Source organism: Anopheles marshallii, chromosome 2, assembly GCF_943734725.1.
Source record: "Anopheles marshallii chromosome 2, idAnoMarsDA_429_01, whole genome shotgun sequence".
NCBI lineage: Eukaryota > Metazoa > Arthropoda > Insecta > Diptera > Culicidae > Anopheles > Anopheles marshallii.
The window spans coordinates 69,029,431-69,053,726 of NC_071326.1; the positions used below are offsets into that span (position 1 = coordinate 69,029,431).

The 24,296-nt window shown below is 45.5% G+C and overlaps 1 protein-coding gene across 1 annotated transcript; it reads left to right on the forward strand.

Annotated features, from left to right (window-relative positions):
* The first annotated feature begins 1,262 nt into the window (after positions 1-1,262).
* Positions 1,263-22,674, forward strand: LOC128707615 (uncharacterized). Its single transcript, XM_053802574.1, has 6 exons — positions 1,263-1,385; positions 17,887-17,994; positions 18,067-18,369; positions 18,436-18,636; positions 18,767-19,386; positions 19,458-22,674. Exons 1-6 carry the CDS (start codon positions 1,263-1,265, stop codon positions 22,672-22,674), a joined length of 4,572 nt encoding a protein of 1,523 aa, XP_053658549.1.
* The last annotated feature ends 1,622 nt before the right edge of the window (positions 22,675-24,296 follow it).

A 24,296-nucleotide genomic window follows, 5' to 3' on the forward strand; every position in this document is an offset into this window, starting at 1 on the left:
AACAAAACAATCAGACTACGCCAGTAAGGTCTGTCTGGCTAGATGCAGATTGCAACATTATTTATATCAGGCTTTTATAAAATTGGACTACATTATTTTAAATATTAGTCATTAATCTGGTATCAATCACACAGACTAGAATATTTAAAAAAAAAAAAATGTTTCCTGATTTTTTTCAAGTTGAATTGGATAAACAAGACTGAAATGTCTATTTTTCAGATTAAATTCGATGTTCAAAAGGGCTTTTATTGAAGAACTTATAAAACTAATCAGGCATTATGTTTTCATACTCCATATTTTGCTGACTGAAGTTCCTTTTTTTGTATCAAACTTTTGTGGTGGTCGCCATTTAATATGATTTCGAATGTTGAACATGATCCATAAAGGAACGATCTACTTCTGCATAATCGAATAGTAATAATATTGAAATAGCTTCAACTTTCTCACTTGAAATCGAAAAACTGGTGCCAGGAACCACTGAGCATTGCAGTAATTTTTGTCGCCAAAAATGGCGAATATCGACTTTTAATTTCGCTCTTTATGTCGACTATATCGACCATCATAAATTAGTCGACTTTAGTAAGTAGATGACCAAAAAAGTATTATAATACTGGTCACAAAAATGTCGACTTTTAAATGTCGCGTTCTATGTCGACTTTATCGACTATCCCTAAAATAGTCGATTTTAACCAGTAGTCGATTAGTATTCTGATGGATAACCAATATGTAATGTTTTTAAAGTGATTATCATCAGCTGAATTTGCTGCCTTATATTAACTCAAACCAAACGAGAAGTGTTCATCATCCAAATACAATCATTTCCTTATTTTTCCCCCAATTTTCAATGTCACGCTTTTCATGAACAACCCCACCCCTCACCACCCCGATCGATGGATATCTCGTTACACTCGCGCTTTAGGTTAGAGAAAACCCCATTTTCCTACCACCTCGTAGACACCATATGCTGCCCGGTTTTGATGATATGCTCCCGGGTCAGCTGGAGGAAAAACGATCATTTATCCACCAACCAACCGTAAAAATAGAGCACAAGCATATTTCACGCAATTGTGCCCTGTTGCCTTGTTTGTCGTAAGCTAATGATTGTTTCGTTGCCGTGTCTTGCTCTTTCTCCCCACACTGATGGTTTCTGTTGTCTCTTTCTCTTATTGCAGTATTATTTCGTTTTTACTCGCGTCTGTTGGCTCAACCATCGATCAGGACAGGCGATGCGAAACGGGATCCGGCCGCTCTAGAACCCAGACATGCATAATGAGCCCACCCTGCAGCCCGCGAGGGAGAAGCCACTCCCGAACACCGACCCCATCGCCACCACCACCACGACCGTGCCGAGCGTACCCCACATCAACGGCAATGGTGCAGTACCGGTAAGTGGAGTTATTTTTTTCCTCCCTATGGCCCCTACGCCAGTAAAGAATTTGGCGTCATGTGCGGTAAAATCATTAACGGTCTTTATTCCGGGCAGACTGTAGCGTTTGTCGTGGCTGTGTTGCGTGTGGATGTATTTTGACCATAACAACAGAAGGAGGAGTTTACCCATTAGCCTGCCCAATCCATCCCATCCGGAAAGAAAGGAGAATCCCTTGGTGCGCTTTTGTATTAATAAATACGCAGCACCACGCGGGGCAGCAGATTCGCAGCCGCCGGGTGTGTTTGTGCGCACTTTTGCTCGCCTTTTTGACAGTGAGCTTTTTGAAAAATGAAACTAATGAAGCATAGAAGTGGATGGGATTTTCCGCCGCGATTGAGCCAACCCCTCCCCCGGTTTTTCGACAGCAGTGCGCACAATAGAAAATCGATCAAAACTCCCGCTGAGCCCCCAGCCCAGCGGGACCCATTTGCCGGGGTGGAAAATATTTCAGCAAAAATCGATTACACAACGACATTTAACAACCGAAACGGACGCCCGGTGGTATTTCACTTGTCGCTGCCATCGGAGACTAACCTTTCCATTACCAGCCAGAGTTTTCATTTGTCGAAATCGCTTTAATGGCAATTTAAATTCCGCCTGCTGTTGCCATTGTTGCCATTGGGTTCGTCGCTTGAAGTCTTTTGTGTCTGGCAAAGGGGTTCGTTTCTTCCGGGCCCGTTCAAATCTATCGGCAGGCAATGGTTTTTTGGACGTTTAAAGCCATCGAACGCGTGTCTCACCGGAAAAGAATGTTGTACCAACGGTTTTTTTTTTTTTTGTTCTCCCCGCTCATCTTCACTGCGCTTTACGCGCACCACGGGACAGGGTGAGAATTCGAATTGACTCACGAACCACCCGATCCACCCCACGCTGATGGTGGCTGATGGGGCACATCGGGAGTGTAATAAATTCTTCGCTCATCTTGCGCGAGGGAAGATCACATTTCCACAGCGGTGGCTCTGCCGCTAGCATCAAACACGCACCGAAGCAAATAAAACAAACCACATTACGCATAATCTGCCATCTTATGCTCGCGTTGCGCGTAAAAGCGCATACAGCGCGGTACCGGGGGTGGGTGATTAAATAAATTAAAACGCTTTTCATCACCATCGCGTCGCGTTTTGCAGAAATCAGTGACATCCGAGTAGCACACGCGTGTTCCCGCGGCGAATTGTCGGCAACGGTTGATTAATGTTTTCTGCCCCGTATCTTGAACGCATTCCCTTTGGTGGCACTGTTTGCCCATCGTGGTACACCGTCGTTTGCGAAGGTGGTCTCGTTTATGACGGCCTTCCTATGACGAGCGAAAGGCAAACTCTCACCCACAATGCAGTGTCATTGTTTCACAATGCTATCTCGATTTTCCTGCGTTTCATACCACAATGTTTCCGTTGAACAAACACACAACACTTCTGGTGCGTGATGGAACGTTTCGCAAAGGCTTACGCCTGGCGTTTAAAGTGGGAGCAATTTTGTTTCTTTAATCTCTCGCCACATGTATGTGTATCAGGCCTGATGGATGCTGTGACGGTTGCAGTTAAAAGAGATCCGATCTTCACTCCGGCTTGATTGGATTACACTCGATGCCACCGTGTTTGTTTCTCGCGGTAATGAATGTTAAGGCGATTATGACACAGCGTACTAACAGGGTGCGTCAGACGAAAACTAGACAGATCGGACAAAATGATACGAATGGTCCTCAAAATACATTGAAAACTATGGCATCAAAGAAAAATAGTAAATAAATTGAAGTTTTATTCTGGAAACAAAAGGGAATATCTTAAAGGTTTTCGATGTAAACATTCCGAATTTGACGTGCTGAAGATCCAAAACGAGACAATGATTTACAGGTAAACACGTTGGAAATTGATGAGACTCGACATGTAAGCGTACAATTTGTTGTCAACATAAGATTTATTTCAAATGTTGTTGGCTGATCTGCTCTAGAAGTCATTTTGGATTTACGGAATAATGACAAGATTTTCAGTACAGTTCTAGCCAGAATTTCCAGTTCGGTTCTAGCTTCTAGCGGTTGAATGTGGAAGTTCAGGCAAGAATAGAATCAAACATAATAGGAGAATACATTCTTTCTCACAAATATAAAAAGAAGAAGATGAAGAATAAGTTGTAGGCGAATAATAATAATAATAAGAAGTAAATAAAGAAAGAAGAAAATGAAAAGGAAAAAGAAGAATAAGAAAAAAAAGAATAAGAAGAAAAGGGTGACGAGTAACATGCGGAGGAGGATGTAGTGGTAGTAATAGTAGTAGTAGTAGTAACGTTATAAGAAGACGAAGAAAAAGAAGAAGAAGGCGATGATGAAGAAGAAGATTCCATCCATAACACTTCTTGCCATATTGCCAAAAATGTTCTTGAATACTGCTTGACATGGTAAAATTTCCTTCCCAAGAAACTTCATATTGGTTCTGTATTTCTTCATCAAATTTGTTATAGCATTGCTGTGACGAAATCTTGCTTCATCGAAAGCAATTGGAAGAATTAAATCGCAGGAATTGGTCTTATCCTTACTCTTGGACCTCAATTCATTGGGAAACATCAAGGATATCATCAAGAGTCCAGCCTACATCAACGAAGTACAAGGCAATTGTGTAGATGAGCTTAATATAGCATATTTAGGGAAATTATAAGTGTTAGAGGTGGAAAATTGAAAATAATTTGACCCTTAAAGTTTACTCGTCTAAAGCATTTAGCAAGTTGTAGAAGCAACTTGTTTAAACAAGAAACAGATTATTTGATCAAAATTGTGGTTATTTTCATGCAAAACTTATCAGCGGGAACAACATTACATAAAACAACATGGGTGCAGCTATCGAAAGTGGTTGGGTTTGTCTTTGCACGGATATCCTCCAACGGTCGAGCATCGTTTGCAAAATACAACATCTTTACTGCCAACCGTGCACACTTGCCGCCCCGAACCGGCGTGTATCGGCGTGACCGTGTAACAGATTACGGCATCCATTTTTTAAATGCGCCCGTTCCAATTATTTATTGCTTGACATCAAACATAATCACTATTGATTCGCGTGTACCGCGTGTTGTACGCCGTAAAACATGGGCCAAGACTTAACGCGATCTCTATCGCTTTTCACGATCTGGAACCGCTTAGTGGTGGTACGCAGCGCGCAAAAAAACCTAACCTACTGCTTCTGTTTTCAATCGGTTCGACTCCTCGGAACGGATCGCATTTCCACACACGTACACATGGTGTATGGTGTCGGCCGCCGCCATTCAAATCGGCTGGCTCGAACGGGTTGTTCCTAATTTATCAGCGCAACGGCATCAACTCCCCCGTACTGCTACTGGTTGCTTTGGCCCGGCCCGAAGCCCCGAAAGGAAGGAAGCCGAGTTTTCGGTAGGCGATCGTTCGGCGCTCGCAGTCAAATCAAACATCGGGTTGGAGGGGGGTTGAGAAAAAAAAACCTCCCGTGTGGCCGTTAGTTTCCTCTTCATCGGGCAAATGCTCACGGAACTTTAAATTAACACCATCGCCAATGCGCCCGGCTGCTGGTGGAAACGGTTCTTCCGTTTGGGGGTTCGCGAAGAAAGCAAACCTCTTCATTCATATTTCAATTTTCTCTGCCAGCATACACGCTCGGTGCGGAATTGGGCAACAAACAAATCCACTGTTTTGCCAACACCGGTGGCCGATGGAATTCTTTCCCCTACTACCCCCCTCACTCCCCACCCAAAAAAACACCCTCTTCGAAGCAAAGAATTAATCCCATCACGCTCGGTTGGAGAATTATTTTGATTCCGCATAACTCTCCCATCATCATGGCCAACGCGGTTAGCGCGAACCTCGATCGCGGCACACGGATCGTTTCCCGGTTCACTCGTTTGCAGCTCGGAACACTTTGTTTCTGTGTGTGTGTGTGTGTGTGTTAGAAATAACAAATATTATTCGATCCTCTTAACCGGCATGACCTGCTCGAATCGAACCTTCAGACACACAGATATACACACACCGGATTGCGAGACTTCCCGGGGCTGACCTGTCCGCACGTGAGGTAATCACAGCCCCACGTCCATCAACACTTCAGAAGCGGTGTCCGGAGCGGAGGTGTTTATTTAATAACCTCATTCATCAAAATCTGGAGCAGCGTTTCAAGCGTTCTTCTTTCGCTCTCTCTCAGGGTTACGGCCAACAAATCCCCTCCCCCGTCAATGTACCGTTCCCGGTTTGGGGGTTGGCGGAGGAAGCGGGGAGGGGCAAAGGGATTCGCCTTGCTGGGAGGTCAGCCTTTTGTTAGCCGATTCCTGCACAAAAATGGTAAATCCTGCCACCAAATGGGAACGTTTCGAACGCGATGGACGCGAGTTCGTCGCTTGATCGATCGTTGCTGTCTTTCGTAGCGCGGCGTTGTTGGCGGTCGGTCGACGATCGCTCGAGTGTCCTCCCGCAGGTCGATTTGTACACCGTTCCCTATCGAACCGCGTGATAAATGTGGCTCGTGGAGCTACTGTTTGTGTAACGAAAAGCACTCTCCGTCGATATTTCTTCTTTTGTAACCGTTTTCCCCCGGGGTGGATTTGGAATGTATGTGGACGAGTTTTTATCTTTCTTTCTTTTTCTAATGGAAGGTGATTGCATTTCGTTAAACGATAAAACCGTGTTCATTTTTAATGGCCAATATTTATCACCGAGCTTGTCGACATGGTGGCAACGAAGAACAAAAACGGATATTACAAATCTCGAACTATCATTTATCATTTTCCTGCGATGCGATTAACGGAATTGTGGCAGGAACTCTGAACAGTTTAGAGACATTTAAATGCGTCCCCTTGTACCGAATGGGTTCGACTTTGAATTTGATCTCGTTACGATCGACTCCCAGCCCCCAAAAGCGGGACCCGTCGTGTGATCATCTCTCCGACGAAAGACCCCCCCCCCCCCCCCCCCCCGGTCGGTAGCTTGGGAACCGTTCCACTAATCCCATTGGAATGGGGTGAACAATTATCACTTCCCTCTATTCACCAGCGGCTGCCAGGCAGCTCACTTTGTTATCAGATGCGGACGACGACAGGCAGACATGCGTCGGCACACTCATCCCACGAGCAGCGGTGCAACATCGCCTGCATTGTTGCACAGCATGCCCGACAGCAATCCTCACACCAGCAGTAAAGCCCCCGACAGAGGGACAAGCTGTTCTTGAGCGGGTTGCGTTCATTTCCACGCGGAATGGGGTATGCGTGATTGCTGCTTTTTGCCACTTTTCTTTCCAATCTCTCTCCAATGGAACTGTTTCCTTCTTTCATTTGCCTCGTACCTTTCTTGTTTGCATTGGAAAATCATAAGAATAAGATATAGAAATATGTACCGAGACTAAAAACGCGCTCTCCGCTTCTTCTGTGCACGATTAGCCCCAACACCCACCATATGATCGAGCTATTCACACCTTTTATTAGTTAATGCTGCTTTTGTTTTGCGCAACTTTCAAAACTCAAGAACCTTAATTGAATGGAATAAAAAAAATCGCAAAATGAAAGACCAAAATGCTGTTAGATAAAGTGGCCACCATGCAACAGTTAAACGGGAATGCAATCAACCCGGTGGGTCCGTCGTTTATCTTATCGTCAAACTTGAACTTAATTCCACCGAACAAGCGCTATTTCACCCGAAGTGTTCGCAGCCGATCGTTTGCAACAATGTACGTGTGCGAGTGGATAAAATATAATTCCATAACGTGGTGAATCGAAGTTGTTGCTGCTGTTGCTGTTGTTGTTGCTTAAAGTGCCCCCTCCCAAAAGGTGTGCGGTAAATTCTGAGGCCGGATCTTTATCGTGCGGAAAGTATGCGCAAATATTTATGATGTACAAGAACGCATTGGGGTTTTTGGGGTGTTTTTTTGTGTGGCAAAATGAGGGCAGGTTTGAAAGTGCTTGGTGTGACAGTCAATTTTAAATTTTTATGCTTTGTTTTTAACCTATTTTATTCATTAGATTATTATGTGGTTGCCGTTTTAAATTCATTTTTTACTATATGTTTTGAATTGTTTCCCATTAATTTAATTTAATTAGTTGATTTACAATTTACTTTTTTAATTTTTTATTTGTTTCCGCCTATTCTTAGGCAATCCGCTACACATTTAGGACGAACATTCAGTTAGCAGTTGGGTATTAGTGTTACAATAAGCTTAATAAGATTTATAATAATAATAAGCTCTTTGTTCCATTAAGCGGAATTAAATTTACTGTTGATCTCTCATCTCTCACCTCTCATTACATCTGTCAGGTTCTTCGAGTATTCTTGGTGCTCAGATCCCCTCGAGGCTCTGGACCCTAAGCTCTGAACGGTCGCATAGAAAGCGCTCTGTGATCTAATTTGTAGTCTGTCAGAAAAATAACCAAGATGCATATATGCAAGATGTACCAACGACATGTTTGACAAGGAATCTGCCCGACTTCCACACTATTCGACACTAAATTAAGATTATTACTTATTTATTTGACACTTTAACTATAGAAGCTTTTCAACCAAGTGTACTTGAAGTACTCTTACTCCTTTTCTATTGGTGTTTTATATTTTTCTCCCACGGTTTTCTCAATCATCCCTCATATTGCCCACTGGCACAAGGATCATATCCACTATTCCTCCATATTGTTCGCAAGGCTTTTGCAGCATTTCGCGTCCGGCCAGAAACGAGCTGAAAAGGAAATTGAACAATAGCCCGTGGGCGACGTACCGCCCAACGAATGAAGCGTTCGCAGCACGCTTGAATGACACAACGACGACCCCTTCGCGGAATGTGTCACCGTTTCCAGTGACCTTTCCTCTCGCTTAACACCCGCTACACCCAACCAGAGACATGTCGAAACACAAAGGAAGTGTTAAGATCTGTCTGTCCCTTGTTTTTTTTTTGTTCGTGCTCGCTCCCCCCAAAACTCCCCACAATCTTTCGTGACGAATTTTCCTTCTCGCGCACGCAAACACACCCGCGATAAGCCAATTTTCCATTTCAACCAAACCAACCGAAACGACCGGTTTAAGTTTTGCAAGCCACAGAAATGAAGCAGACGAAGGTAAAGCGAGAAAAATCGGCGATCTTCTTCACGGGGTCATGCGTGGAAAGGAGGTCCCACTTCCTTCAACCATTTCCGTTTCCCCTCTCCTTCCCGGTGCTCTCGGTGCCCCGTCCCGACCGTCACGTCATCGTCCCACCCTTTTACTTTGATTTCATTTAATGGATAGATTAGTTTTATTAAACTTCTTCATCGCCATCCCCATCAACGCCACGCGTCTCGCAACCTGGGCCTGGGAGGAACTATGCATTTATCTCTTCCTCACGACATTGGGTTTTTTTTGTTATGATGGAAGGGAAAGGCAAAAAAGAGGGAAGAAAAAGAGGAGCAGAGTGAAACAAAAGTTGCTTAAGCTAACTTGAGGAAGAAGATAAAACTACGAACGAGACACATTCCATCACAAACTTTGCGAATGACAGTTCATGATGCTGCAGACGGGCGTTGACGCGTTTTCTTTCTTATACACGCCTATGTCTTTTGTCGCCTCTAGCCTGTTGGGGTAGTGGTGGAGCGAGAGTAGGAGGAGAAGGAGAGGAAAAAGGGTGGAGTAGTATGATAAATGTTAGGAAAAAGCGGTCCCCGAGGCCGGATGGAACGGTAAACAAAAGCGATGGACTGCAAGCGGAAATAGCGCGGTCTTGGTTCACTTCGGGACAGTACCCGTTGCCAATCGTTGCTTTTTTCTAGTGTGTTAACAATTACTCTAAACTCAAGCTAAACAATCATTTTAAAACAATTACTCTATTAATAATGCATTGAGTAAAGTTCACTGAAGCTTCCTTGTTGCATCATTAAACAGCATATTACGATCATAAAATATCATAGTTTCAACCCAGTTGTGATCGTTGTTACAGGGTTTCGATCCATATAATGCAACTTTTAAAAACACTTAGAAGAATGTTTTAAACAGACAGTGGACCATTGCAATCGCGATGAGGAAGTTTGCAATCATATAGTGGAATCTTCTTGCGTACAAACAGGAGAGGTTTGCAACAGGATAACTAGAACCTTTCCCAGGGGAAAATAGTAGAGACACCGCTTAGAACGTATAATTGCATACCTTCGGGAGTTGCACAGAATCTCGCAGTGTATTTATTCCACATATGATTCTTGCGGTATTATTTCAAATACTGCGACCAAAACGAATTAAATTTTAAGCTAAATTATATCAAGTAAAAGAAAAGGTCCGAAAGAGATTGCAAATTGTAGAAGATGCGGGGGATTAAGTCAACGTATCCGCCTGTAAATGTAAAAGGGGTTAGGCCATAGGAACTGTTGGCTGCTGCGTGCGATTTCTAGCAGAGGATAGAAATCGATTTAACTTTATTGATCCGTTTTCTATGAAGCACGTGTACATTCTAAATGAATTCTGCTACTATTGGCAGTCGAAGTAGTCACTGACGCTGCTGGTTGACGTAGGCTGCTGTTGCTGTTGTTCGCTTAATGGATGTGCTTGGCAGTGCGTCAGGTGATCTTACTATTGGCATCCACAGCGGCCACATTATCCACAACAAGAGCAGTACCGCCTGCTGGAGCAGAACTAACTGCAACAAATCTCACTAACAACTAGCACACTCATATCTATTGGAAATGCACATTAAAATCACTTAACCACTATCGAGTTTGGAGATTTTTCCACTTCAATTAACTTACGGAAAACAGTTTGACAACTACGGATCTCCGTTTGTGTTGGAGAATAGAAATTCTTGACAATGTGTTTGAAAGCTTGTCTTTCGTTAAAGCTAATTTCTCAAACCGACAACACAAACAGAAGTCATAACACGATTCTTCCGTTTTTGACAACTGATCAATACAATTCGTCTCAGAAAATCGACCTTATTAAGCGATCAACTCTTGAAAGCGATCAACTCTTACCTCAAAGTGATCGCACCCTACTGTATCTTCTCGTTCAAGGCAAACAGGTGAGCTATTTGCATTGAAATTACGCTCCTTCAGTTCAGGCTGCGAACGATTAAAACTATCAACCCCCCTTTGTTTGAAAATGCCGGTTGTTGGACGGATGTTTGGATGTTGTTGCGATCAACAACCGTCGCTGCGTGACAATGTTGAACACGCCTGAGCGGCATAATGATGGTGTCCCAAAACGGTATGTCCGCGGAAGATTATTTTACGAACAAGTAACCTTCAACGGTACCGTTTCGAGTGTATTTAACGCATCTTTTGAACACCACATTCAGCTGGCCACTTGCAGTGCAACCCCTGCAATTAGGACGCCATGTGTCGCCAACAGTAAAAGGTGATCTGGTTGCGCTGTTCTTCTGATCATTATAATTCGATCGCACTTTCTCCGGGCGAAGAAAGTGCAGCCTTCTGCTGTGCGTACGCGGGCACAGGTGAAGCAAACAACGAACGGACAAATGCAGCATTTGTGCAGCCGAACAAATATTTACCAGAGTAAAGGTAAAACGCACGACTTCAACGGTCGCACAGGCGACGAACCCGATGGATTGAGATGTGCCGTGTTTATGGCGCAAAGTGAGTAGACTTTCAGCAGATGGGGAACATTCTTTTTTGATGTTTCTTTTACAAAGATTGCTACAATGCTGATAATCAATAGTATAAAGAATGTCCAGTGGTGGCAAAGTGCTTTTATTCCATCAAATTGGGCTCTTAAGCGTATGTGGGTCGTGCAGGCAAATGATTTGTGTTTGTTAAATTACGTACACAATTTAGCCCTTCTTTGTGATACTAATGTGAGGAAAATTGGTATTTACTGTGGTAGGGAATTTTCCACTGAGTTGGCCTTCAGTTTGCCACTGTTTATTCTCTCTTTCACGATCACTGAAAAAATCCCTACAACTGTTTTCATGTTAACAAGAAAAGCTAAAAAAATATAACTTTTCTTACATTTTATTATATACTTCGTTATCACGTTCTATTTGGTTGTTTTCTTCCTTCTTCGTTATTGGTCTATCTTGTTGAATACTTTTTTTATCGCATTCCCAGCTTTATGATTACAAATTTCGGTCAAGTTGTATAATCAGTACGTAGAGTTTTGTTTTTATTTCCTCCGTCGCTCTTCTTCCGCTTTTTGTGCACAATAAATTAGCCAGGCAAATAAATAAATGCACCGGACCACTCATCAGCTACACATTGTTTTTGCGACCATAAATTAGCGAACTAACCTGTGAACGACCACAACCCGCTTCATTGCCATTTGAAGTGACCGGTGCCGAAAATGTTGGCAAAGGTTGCATCCACCCGGGTTCTGATGACCCTTCTTTGACGAACCTGCAATTCCTCACTCGTCAAACGAAACAATCTCAAACCCTCTCGAGAGAAAAACAAAAACGGAACGCGGAAGAAAGGTTGTGTTAATAAAGAAAAAAAAACCCCACAAAATCCATGGTCACCTTCACCTATTGTGTTTGGTCGGGAAATGATACAAAAAAAAAAACTCAAGTTGACTTTGTATTTGTGTGCTTTCGGTATGGATGGAACAACAATTGTTGTTCGCTTGACCAGCCAGTCGCTAGTTTGGCAGATATTATCTATAATTACGAACGAATGCGAATGCCCCTAAACCGTTCGCCTGCCTTTGCAACAGTTTTTCCCAATTGAATCCACCAGTCGGCGGTAGATGGCCAGGGGTGGCCAAGGGTAGGCGGATGGTTGGGAGGAATTAATTTTCCCATTCTCAACCCACCCCGTACAATTCCCATCCCGCCTCCCTCCTCGGCCCGCGTACAGCAACCGAACGCCGGTGTTGACCGACTTGATTTCCGTCGGTCGAAAATAAATTGGTTTTTCCGACCGGGTAAGGGATGAGCGTGATTTTAACGAAAAATAATAACAAACGAACACGGAACAGTTACACCTTCCCAACATGAGCATTTTTCCATTTTTTTGTTTGCTTTGTTTTCTATATGTCTGTCTGGCTGTCTTTAAGGGTGCTGAAGGAATGCACAGATAATAGTATAAAATATGGGTGTCATCTTTGCGCCATTAATTGCAGTCCCTTGCGCGTGCAGCAGGTTTCCGCAAATGGCACAACAGGGCAGATCGTTGATAGTGCGGCACTGGCACTTTGCATCGTCTGAAAAGCACACATTTGCATCAATCAAAGCACATTTCAACTGGCCCATTACGGGAGGCACATTACGAACGGCAATTACGCTACGTATGCATGGTGAATTGTAACATTCATTTTGACTCGCTTTGTTTTTATGTTCGCTTGAGGGCGAACATAAGCAGACGGGTTTGGAAATTATTGTTTTTTGTTTTGTATTCCGTGCAGTGAGTAAACACGGTTTTAATGAGCATTACGGATTTATAATCGTTTGACATTAAAAACTGGACATTCAGGTAAAAACGTAATGATTATTTTTGCGATCTGTTTTTAAAAGGATCACTTCCTCCCTTGTTGGATTGGCAGAAATTTCACACGAAGAATTTAAACTTCAAGAATTTGTGTAAAAAAATATTGAAGAACTCCAAAATTCACGTTTCTTTTCCAACCTTTTTTTGGAGCACTGTAACTTAAGCCTACTTGCAATACCCGTCAATAATTGCACAAAAATGATAAAAAATACAGACAGTCTCCGAGATACGCGATTCGTCTTATACGCGGTTTTTGGAAATTCCACAGCTGAGTTAGTTTATAGCACAAAATTTAAGCAAAACGTTGTAAAATTGGTCGAAAATATCTTCCTTTGTTATATTAAACAATTGTTTTTAATTTATTTTAATCGATTCTTTCCAAAAATTCGCCAGATTTGTTGAATAAATTAAGTGCAGAAAAGAAAGCAAAGTATGTAACTTTGAAGTATAAACGATTTTCTTCCCGGATTCGACTTACGCGGAAATTCGGGAAACGAGGAATTTTCCCGGTCCATAGCGGTCTGTGCATAGCGGTGCAAAACAAAGTTTATGAGGAAAGCCTTTATTAGTGAAAATTTCTTTATTTGTCAGTGTATTGGTTAGAGTTGCATCTTATATTCCTAAAACTCTGAGAAACTCCCATAACAAATATTCATTGCTCAAGATTATGCCAATTGTACAGATGCTCTCCCTCAACAGCGTAGTAAAAAAGTTAATTGGGTTGTCCCTTGTTTATACCAGGGCTGTCAAGATTGTATGCCAACTGTCAGATGTCACGCTATAAAATACTAGCATTTTTGTTGTTGTTTGCTTCCAATGTGGTTTACAGTAATGAATCCATCACCCGCAAGGCTATACCCGTGTCTAATGCAATAAAACCCATGTTCTGATTTATTCGTTTATCATTGAACCGTGCGCGCAGCCCATCGCACACGCCCAACGTGGCACCTTCGAAGGACATTTGATTTATGGGATTTTAATCGTATTTGTCACCTCGCGACGCGATTTCCAAACGAAACACACACACACTCGCGCACACCTGTTCGTTCCCCCGTAAAGTGTATTGCATCACCTTCGATCGTTACTTAACGTTCGTTTTAGTATTCCACCAGCGTTCCGCGATAATTAAATCGCTTAATGGAATGAAACGAACTGATAGGAAATGGTGGAAGGAACCACACGCTCGTGTGTGTGTGCGTCCTTTTTTATAGCGACTGGTGGACCAAACTCACGTTCTTCAGAGCCAACCGGAGGGTCCTGCGTGACGACAAATAATTAAGCACACTTACGATGGAAGGAACACGACCTACGTCCCGGGGGATGGGGTGATCAAAGCAAAATGATTTATCGCCACGATGAGGGTGTCTGGGAGGTGGCAAAATATGGGATTAATTTACGCAACGATTATTAATCCCGCTCTTGGGAGGAAAAATCGTCTCGTTTGGCCTCCTTTTAACGCGCATGCATTTTTCGCCACCGCAGCTAAATGATGTGGCTTTTCACGAGATACGGTAGGAGAAACATAAGCTGCATCAGGTCCACCGGAGACCGATATTGAGCCGAGTCTGTGGCGGGAATCTCCGTTAGCACGCACTCAAGGTGATAAACATATCCCAAAACCGGCTTTTGGCCGTGGCACGGCATGCAAATCGAGAAACTGCACCCCACATGGGAATATTGCACCGCCCGCTGTGCGAGGTAGTTGCACTTTAAAACTAGTTCATTTTGGGTCCAAAGATCCGCACGATCCTACCGGTGAGGGGTTGTTCGTTTTTTTTTTTACAGCAGCATCATTATGTGATTCAAATCTTTGAGCCATTTATTGCTTCTATTTATTAGCTAAGGTTCGTGATAGAGTCGAGATGAGTCTAGCTATTTTTATATGATATCATACCACACTAAGCAATAATGGCGGTACGATATCATCCACAAGAGGCTGTAAAATGGGGACGACAAAACGGATCCCTCAATCAGGTTCAATTTAATTTTTCTCGTTTCTTACCGGTTGGTTTATGACTCATAATCAAACGCTCATGGTGTACATGCTCCTTGGATCAATATGTTCTTAACGAGTGGAGCAATATTGCTGAAATTGATAAGTTGTATGAATGAATGTATGCGCCTGCAAGTATGCAAAATAAAGTTTTTAATTCTTAACAAACCTTAGAATAGTTCTGTGTTTAAAGAATCTTTTGCGAAGAATCATTAAAGTCAGGTGTTGACTCGCAAAAGCTTCATGAATTCTCAAGATCAAAAATTCTCAAAGAACGAGAATATCTTTTTTTAACACAAAAATGAAAGAAAATAATCTAAAAATATGTGTCCGGAGAGATTTATGAATTTATGAGGATTGATTGAAAACTGTTTGATTGAGTTAAATAGTTCATTCTTAATTCTAACTCACTCACTCCGATTTCATGAAGCGATTGTAGCTCCTAACCAGTAAGTACATGATTGCATACTGTCAGGCGCAACTCTCTAAATAAGCAATCTATACAATATCATTTTTTTCATCTCAAGTCTACTACCTATTAGGAGCATTTAAACATCATTTGGGAAGTAATGAAACCCCTCAGTACGTAATGATCGCGCACAGACAATTAAAATAGCGTGGTTTAAATGATTTATCAAGAAAACTTTATAACTAACTACGCCATTGACATATTTCCATTAAAATTGACTAATAGCAACACAAAACGCCTTTGGTCACGCAATTCGCAATACTTAATTAGCTTGAGGATCTCTCAGAGAGTTCACATACATCGCCATCTGCTGGAAGACTAGTGACAAATAATCCAATTGCTATTCGATCGTCTTTTGTCACAATTTATTCATCACACACATCTTTTCTGCTTTAAAACTCCACACTGTGGTCGGAAGTAGAGTGTTTTTACGTTCCATAGTTCCCCTTTATTAACTACAAATATCATGGCGACCGAGCAAGTCGACAAGGAAAGGAGAAAGTAATGGTTTCCAAAACAAAAGCCCACACGTTCACGGCGGGAAGCTCACCAAACAAAGCACCGTACGGGAAGTGCATCACTTCCTTCTTTTCCTCCCAGGCGCTGCCTTGCCCATTCACTTTCTTGCCCGCGACATAACAATAATTGCTAAACCGTAGGCAAACAAATGTGCTTTTAATGCACATGATTGTGAGGATCGTCATCCATCACGAACCCCTTTCTTCCAGGCATTTTCGAGCTGCAATGCACAAAAAAAAAAAAAAGCGATGCGCTACGCCAGTAAGTGAGTGATCAAAAATATTAAATTCCACAACCATCAAACTTAAAATCTCGTGCACAAACAATCAACCCGGCGTGTCCGGATGCCACCAGACGAACATTTTTTTTTTTGGTTTTCGCTGCTTCGTATTGTCTCCTTGGGGCGGTTCCTTGGGTTTGCGATGCAATTGCTCATTTGCATTCCGTCAACATACGGGGAACCGTGCTTTCCATTTCCAGCGCATATGCTTCACTGGTTCCCTACGGGCAAAGTCGTCTTTGGCTGATGTGTTCCTCCACGATCACGATCACGAAGCGAAAAGTCCCCGAAGTTCCTCTGAAGTTCGCTTGCTCTGAACTAGAGATGTGATTTTCGACTCTTCTAGAAAAATGACTCTTAATGTTTCACTCTCGTTCATTAAGTTCGTTGATTCGTTCTTTTGAAAGAATTACTCTGAGTGAGAAAGTCGACTCTTTTCAACCATCTCTAGTTTGAACGCTTCCTTTTCGTTTTGTGATGTTGTATAAGCTTTTAATATTTCATTTTATTATTTTGTTACTTTATTACACTTTAGATCATTTTTCTTTTGTTTTGTTTGTTTCATTTAATGTTTTAACTCATTTTCTATGCTTTACTTCTTATTAAACCATATTTATTGTTGGTTAGTCTCGTTCCTTTTCAACAGCTTCGTATTCCATTCGCTTTCCTGCGCATTTTCCCTATCGCATCCAGCGCGTTTCGATCTAAATTTCCATTCCTGTTTTGGCAAAACGTTCAAAAGGCCAGCAGCAAAGCAGAACAGCGACGGGGAAGGCGAACTCGATCGAAATCCGTTGTCGCCGCCGGGCTCCGTCGGTGGGATATTAGAATGATGATGGTTTTTGCTTATTGCCCGATCGTGACTCAAGCCGTTTTGCATCCTGTGTGCATTGGCAGTGTTCAGCTGCACTTCAATCCCGAATGCGTGGGTTACGTCTTGGGGCAGGCTGGCCCCCAGTGGCTGCCAATATGTTTGTTCTATTCTGTAGACGACTTTGTCAGCATTATGATCCCCAGTTCTTACGGGTTTCTTTCACGTCTAGCTAATGCATCAAATTGTTCTTTACGCTTTTCGTTTTCTTGCGTCCACCACCATCATGAGACGCTAAAAAAAAAGAGCGCGTTATGCTCTACTCCGATAGTCCGACACACGCGTCTCGCGCCGGTGCCATTGCGCTCGGCAGCAGCCGGGCCAATAATTTACACGATTTGCTTGCCGGTCTGCGATGGCGTCAGCATCGGCAAACCGTGCTGTCATCATTAACCTCCAGAAGAACCATACCACCGTTTCCTTTTTCCCTTTTTTCCCTCTCTCCTATTCTCAGTAATGCACTTTCTTAAGATGTGGACATGAACATGCTCGAAAGTACGGTAAAGCATTTTTTTTTTTTTGCAAATACAAATGAAGGACTGTGATCGGGTTTTTATGTTTTGTATTTGTAATCCCGTGAAATGGAAGCTGCAGTGATCTGTAAAAGGCGTTGTAGGTATGTTATTACAACCCTTCAGTCATTATCAGCCTAAAAGTATGCAATTGTTAGTGCACGTGGGCTTAAAGGGTTTGACAAAAAAGAGCGAAAGATAATTCCTTCTGATGTCATTCATAATTTTCCAAGCGTAATTCCACGATTAATCTTTCGGAAGTGCGGGACAAGAAATCACACCACACAACACGCTTATAATGAATTATTTCAGCTGTTCGTACTCGTTTTGTATCGCGCTTCTCATCTCAAACTTCGCTTCACCAGTTGATGGAGGATATTAATTAATTTTTTCCACTCTTTCTTTCTTTTCTACTACCTCGGCACCTGCAGGAAAACACAACCCGAACGCCACTGCACGAGGCAGCAGCCGGTGGGGACGAGACAAAGGTGGAAACGCTCCTGGCTACCGGTGCCGACCGTAACGCCAAGGAATCGGTGGTAAGTACGATGGTTTTTTCTTTCACCCCATCTGTACGGCATGCTTAATGACTTTGTCTGGTTCGCTTATAGCACGGTAACACACCACTGCACGAGGCCGCCTGGAAGGGATATAGTCGATGCGTGAAGCTTCTATGCGCACTGCCCAAAACAAAGCCGACCGGCAGCTCCAAAGGCATCTCGATCGATCTGCTAAAGGATGCGACCAAGATTAAGCACGCCCTGCATGATACCAAGGGTGCGCTACACAGTGCACTGCTCGGTACGCGTAACTACGGTGGCTTCTCCGCGCTACACCTGGCCGCCCAGAATGGTCACAACCAGAGCTGTCGGGAGATACTGCTCGCCGGGGCCGATCCTGATGTACAGAACAATGTAAGTACGCAGCGTGCTGTTGGAACCGCTTGTCTAATGATTGATTGGCTGTTGCATTCTTTCCAGTATGGCGATACGCCACTGCATACCGCGTGCCGGTACGGGCATGCCGGTGCCATTCGGATTCTGCTATCGGCCAAGTGTGACTTTGAGCGGATCAATCTGAACGGTGACACTGCGCTACACATCGCCTGCGCGATGGGCCGTCGGAAGCTGACACGCATTCTGCTCGAATCTGGTTGTCGACAAGACACCAAAAATGCTCAGGTAAGTCTGAACAAAAACGATCACGAAACGTACGCCACCTTTGGAGTGGTTATTGCATACTTTTAGGCGATATGCACCCGGCACTCCAGTGTACTCCGCAAATGACTACAACACCCTTTTTTTATTACAGGAGGAAACTGCACGGGACATCGCACAGCGCAAGAATCTGGTCGAGATCATTAACATCCTCAACACACCGGTCGATCTATCGGCCAGGAGATCGCGGGAACGTTCCAGCAGCAGTTCACAGCACCAGCGTACCAAGCCCGACGGAGTCACCAATGGCGGAGTGCATCAGAAACCTTCCCCGCACGAACCCAACCCCAACCCGGCCGAACGTCGTTCGCGCAGCAAGGACGAAACAGGACGAAAATCGGGCCGGCGCAGCAATTCGAACGATGAAGCCGCAACCCGGGCGGATGCGATCGATCCAAAGCATTGGTCCCCGTACGGCTGTCACTACTTTCCCGACCCGCGCAATTTTCCCTCCCCCAAGCTCGAGACGCTGCCAAAAGAACCGCTGGGAAATGGTGAGCAGTACTTCCTGGATCTGGCCGGCAACATCCGCAAAGGACCGGTTGGGGTCGGCAACACGTGCTACTGTGCGCCATTCTTCAAGCATCTGGAGCAGCGCATGAACCAGAACCGGCGCAGCATTCGCAAGTACGTGCACCGGGCGACGGAGAAGCTGGACAGTCGTATGACCGCACTGGCGATGCGCACCGATGACCAGATAGAGGAGCTTACCAAGTGAGTAACTTTTCATTGTTGTAGCTCAGGGAATGCTTCACGTTTGCTAATGCTAATTCTTGCACTTGCAGATCGATGATAGCGAGCCGCGTTCAGTGCGAGAACAAGCGACTCCATCTGGAGCAGTGGTTGAAGCGGGGTATAGCGGAGCGGTCCACCACCACAGCTACCTCGGGCGGGTTGGAACACAGCAACAGCAAAACCAAAAAGGATGAGGCTAACACTAACACGCTCACGCGTTGCCGAAGTCTCGAGTTACTGGACGACCATGACACGATGCTGCTCGCGACCGGTGTCGATGTACTGGACGATCAGCTGCGGAAGTCGTCCACACCAACCAGGCAGCTGTTCTCGCGCAGCATTGACTTCCTGGATGCGGCCACCAACGGGGACTCGGACCATGGTCATCGTGTGCATCGGCAGCAACACCAGCAGCAACAGCAGGAGCTGGAGAGCCATCTTCGATTGCTGCAGTACGCTGCCGTCGGTGGTCACCAGTCGGATGCGCTCGAAAGCTCCAATAATTCCAACATGAAGAACCACTCGGAGTCGGCCGAAACGCCCCCCATACCGGACTGTGCTAGCATTCGGATATCGCGCCGACCACGTTCCTCCTCCATGTCCGGCCGGGACAGCTACTCGTACTCCTCCGACAACAACAAAGACAACGATCGTGAAAAGCCACCTCGGCTCGTTAATGGGACTAACGATCCGAAGCCGCCGAAAAAGCTCACCCTACCAACAATGCCAACTTCGTCCACACCGACGTCGGCCATCTCGTCCAACGGAGGATCGGGCGCGGTCGCGACCGGGACGGCAAAGAGCGAAAAAGCCAAAGTCACCGAACGGCTCGAGGAGCTGCTTAGCAAGACGAAGAAGATCCTCGAGCTGGAGAAGATGACGAAGGGTGGAACGGGTGTGGGCTCTTCGCCACTGATCGGCAGCCATCCGAACTCGGCCATCACACCAACGACCGACAATCGTTACATCCTAGCGCTGGACAAACTGCGCGATATCCACCACTACGAACCATCGGCTGGTGGTGGAACGAAACCTTCCGGACGCTCCTCACGCGACTCGCCTGGATACGACATCGCCCAAGAGATGGAGAAAATCACCAAGTCGCTTCTGCCTGCCGCGCCTGTTTCGCCGGAGATAGCGAAGGACATTACGACGCGCAAGGAACGTCCCACGACCGTACTGTACGCGTCCTATCAGCAGCAACAGCAGCCACCACATCCTCACCGACGCACCACACCGCAGGACTCGTCCCCACTCTCCACGACGCCACTGTCGACGATGTCCCCGAGTTCGTCTCTACTCGGTGGACAGACGGCTCCCTCGCGCAGCTCACCGTTCGCCTCGGACCGGCAGCATCTGGCGTCCACCAACTTCATGGAGGATCACGCACCGTGCGACGAACAGAACGTGTCCGCTGCAATGGGCGCTCTGATGAATGGGTTCTACTCAAACAGCTGCTTCGAAGATGCGCCGCCGAGTTCCTCGAACACGACGGTGAAATCGGCCGGACCTCGTCAACATCACCCAACGACGGACGACTCGGAATTGGAGCAAGATGAAGAACCCGATGATGATGATGATGACGACGAAGAAGAGGACGAGGACGATGAGCACGATCGGGGAGAGGAGGCGAAGGTAGCAGGAGACGAAGAGGATGATCGTGAGGAGGAGGAAGCAAGCGATGTGTCCGATCGATGTGATCTCTCGGCAATGGCGAATTTCGCCGAGCTGAAGGAGCTCAAGAGCCGGATCCTGAACGGTACAAACTGGCGCAGCCAGGTGCTGCAAAAGAGCGTCCAGGAACTGTTGCGCAGCGGCGAAGGTAACGATGCCTTCTCCGGATCGCAGGACCAAGATCCATCTCCGGCTGGGGAGACGAACCGTGTCAAGTACATCATCTCGAAGCTACAGCAAAGCGGTACCAGCAGTTCCGGAGATGTAGCCATCCGCACGCAGCACCTTCAAGTGCCGCCGATGGCACGCTGTGAAGATTTTTCCGACAGCAGCAGCGAAGAGGAGGACGATGAAGAGACGGTGCGGCATGGGCAGGAGGATGATGAGGATTGTGTTGATGGACCGCCGATACCGGTGAATGGTGTGCTGGAGCAGGAGAAACCGTCCGAAATCGGCATCGGTACGGCGAAAAGTTTGATTCAGCTGTACGAACAGTCCACGTCCGCCACGGCGGCAAACGGGGCGATCGGGAAGTGCGTGACGAACGGTCCGTTCGCGAACGTTCCGAAGGATGCTTACTTTCATGAGTTACCTCCAAGGAAGTTGTTGCCACCACCGGAGTTGAGCTCCATGGCGGGTTTGACGTCGCGCGTGCATCAGACGGCACGGAGTCGCAACCCGCTGCCATCGTACCTGTTGCAGGAAGGGGCGGGCGAACTGTTCCAGCAGCAACCTTCAGACATCTTGGACATCCAGCAGGGTCCTGCTGGGGGATATGCACAAGCACAGCAGAGTTACTTCGACGAGCAGCTAACGTTCCAAAGTCATCACCCACTTCCTCAGCATCGTGCATCGGCGATGAGCTCGTACCCGATTCCAGCCGATGGTTTCTTGCCTCCCGTCGGGCTGCCTACGCCCGTGAACCACCATCACCCTCACGGTCACCTTCACATGCAACAACAGCACCAGCAGCAACAACAGGAGAAGCTGCTATCGGCCCGGAAGTACATCAATCCTTCATCCGCTGGGTCGCTCGCCAGCACCGGCACACCTTCACCAGAGTTCCCACTCTATCAGCACCATCAACAGCAGCTTGCATCGTCCATCGCCGCACAGCCAGCGTATCCTTCGGCCGGTACCGCATCCGTCATCGGTGGCCATTCGCATGCGATGATGACAATGATGGCCGCCGGCCGTAAATCGGTCGATCAGCTGTCCTCCAACGGGGAAGATTCCGGTTACGTTAGCGGGAAGGTGAGCGAAATCCACATCCCGAGTGGAGGTGCCAGTCCGCTGCTGCCTGCGGCTGCCAGCAACGTGCTCATCATACCACCGCCAGCCTCCTCGCCGAAGCACTTTCTTCCGTACAGCCATCATCACCATCCGCTAGTGACGTCGATGCACCATCGCAACGGGACATCTCCGCATCATGGGAGTGTGGTAACCTCGATCGTACCTCCACCGGTAGGATCTACCGGACCGACCGCTGCCGGACTGCATCCAACGGCGGGACAAACCACTGCCCAGCTACATGCAGCCGTCGAGCAGAAGCAGCAGGCACTCTACAAGCTTGGTGCTTCCAGCTTGGTTTAGCAGCCGTTTTTGTTGTACAGAATACAACACACCGGAGGCGTTGTTTAGAATTAATTCTCTCTGTTGATTAATCGCTAGAAACGTAAGCATGAGGACGTCCCTCGCGGCGTTCCGTCTCTCTTTCACGTATTAAATTATTTTTCCCCCGTACGTAATGTGTAATTAGCGGTCCGGTAGCTGCAGGGCTACACTCTGTTACTCGAAGTATGTGTTTTCTCGTTTTATGGAAGCAAGAACAGTGTGACCAACGGAGAAACGGCAGGAGTTCTCAAGCAAGTTGGTCCAACGTGGATAAAAATAAAGCTTATTTTTAGCTCGAAATATATTTAGCCTTGTTTGTTTTTCAATTCTCGGGGAAAAAAGTTTATCCAAGTACCTTCGGAGTGAGAAACTGGACTGGTGCTGGTCCTTTAAACTGCTCACGTTCGAGCGCTTTCGTCAGCCAATCCATTATCCCAGCCTTTCTGGCGGACGCATCAACGCCATCAATAGGTCTAAGTCTAATCCGCTGTATGACCTCTTCTCTTCAGCCTTTCTCTTCTAGAACATTGCTAAGAGAGTTTCGTCAATGTTTGAAAGAGTTCATGTCTCTGAGGCGTATGAAAGTACCGGAACTGTAAAGGTACTCTGTACAATCCAAGCTTCGTTCGTCGTGACAGGTGGAGAAGTTGCCTCATACTATACAAAGACCGGTTGCGAGCCAGCAACCTAGCACGTAACTTAAGTTCCCCGATGATCTTCTCTGGCGCTAGGGTAAAGAGGTTAGGACTGAATTAATCCACCAAAATTTTTCCCGCACGTTAAAGCTTTGTTCATGTACGTATGATTTCTTGGCAAATTCTTATCATCGTATGTCATCTTCTTAGTTAACGCATTGTAATACACGTATACACAATTGAATTTCATTTCACATTTAATACTAACAGGTATAGGCGTGGAGTGAGCATTCGTATGGATCTGTGCGTTGCCTTTTCCGAACAGTAAACTTTCATGTTAGGATCGAACGTCGAAATCGGAATTGCACTACCTATCCTTTTAATCTATTTAGGTCGCATTCACACACGGCGCGAGATCGATCAGGTTGCAACAATCGAATTTTGATCCTCGCCTAGTACGAACAATTAGTTCTCTTAATGGTTATTGTGGTTCCGGGGTCACATGTACACACTGCTGTTTGCTATAACTCCTAATGCCTGTGTATAAAAGCGTTCTTTCAAAGAACGCTACAAAACCGGATGAATTCGTTACACCCTGTCGAAATGTTTTTTGTCTTAAAATTTGTCTGTACAGGTCGTTGGTATCGTATAGTTAACTTCTCGCAAATAGAATGCTAAACAAACCATCGTTCGATTGTGTACACCACGGCATAGAAGAGCGAACCAAAGCGGGGTTAATTTCTAATTGGACGATAATTTAATGTCTAAGCGTAACGAGCGGCCTTCGATCGCCATTGTCTAACTCTAGATTGCTATGTTAGCTCGTATTTCAACAAATGAAAAAAGGAAAAAAAAACGGACAACGAAGAACAGACTCTCTGCGTTGCCTGCCGTCAACTCTCCTGGCACTGGTTGCACGGTTACAGCCCTTGAAGTGTGAGGTTGCTTAACTTAGTGTTACCCTTT

Bases quoted from the DNA above. Each gene is read 5' to 3' on its own strand.
- LOC128707615 (XM_053802574.1), top strand. From the start codon at position 1,263: ATGCATAATGAGCCCACCCTGCAGCCCGCGAGGGAGAAGCCACTCCCG. The intron at 17,995-18,066 runs GTAAGTACGATG...GTTCGCTTATAG, and splicing joins GTAACGCCAAGGAATCGGTG to CACGGTAACACACCACTGCA. The intron at 18,370-18,435 runs GTAAGTACGCAG...CATTCTTTCCAG, and splicing joins ATCCTGATGTACAGAACAAT to TATGGCGATACGCCACTGCA.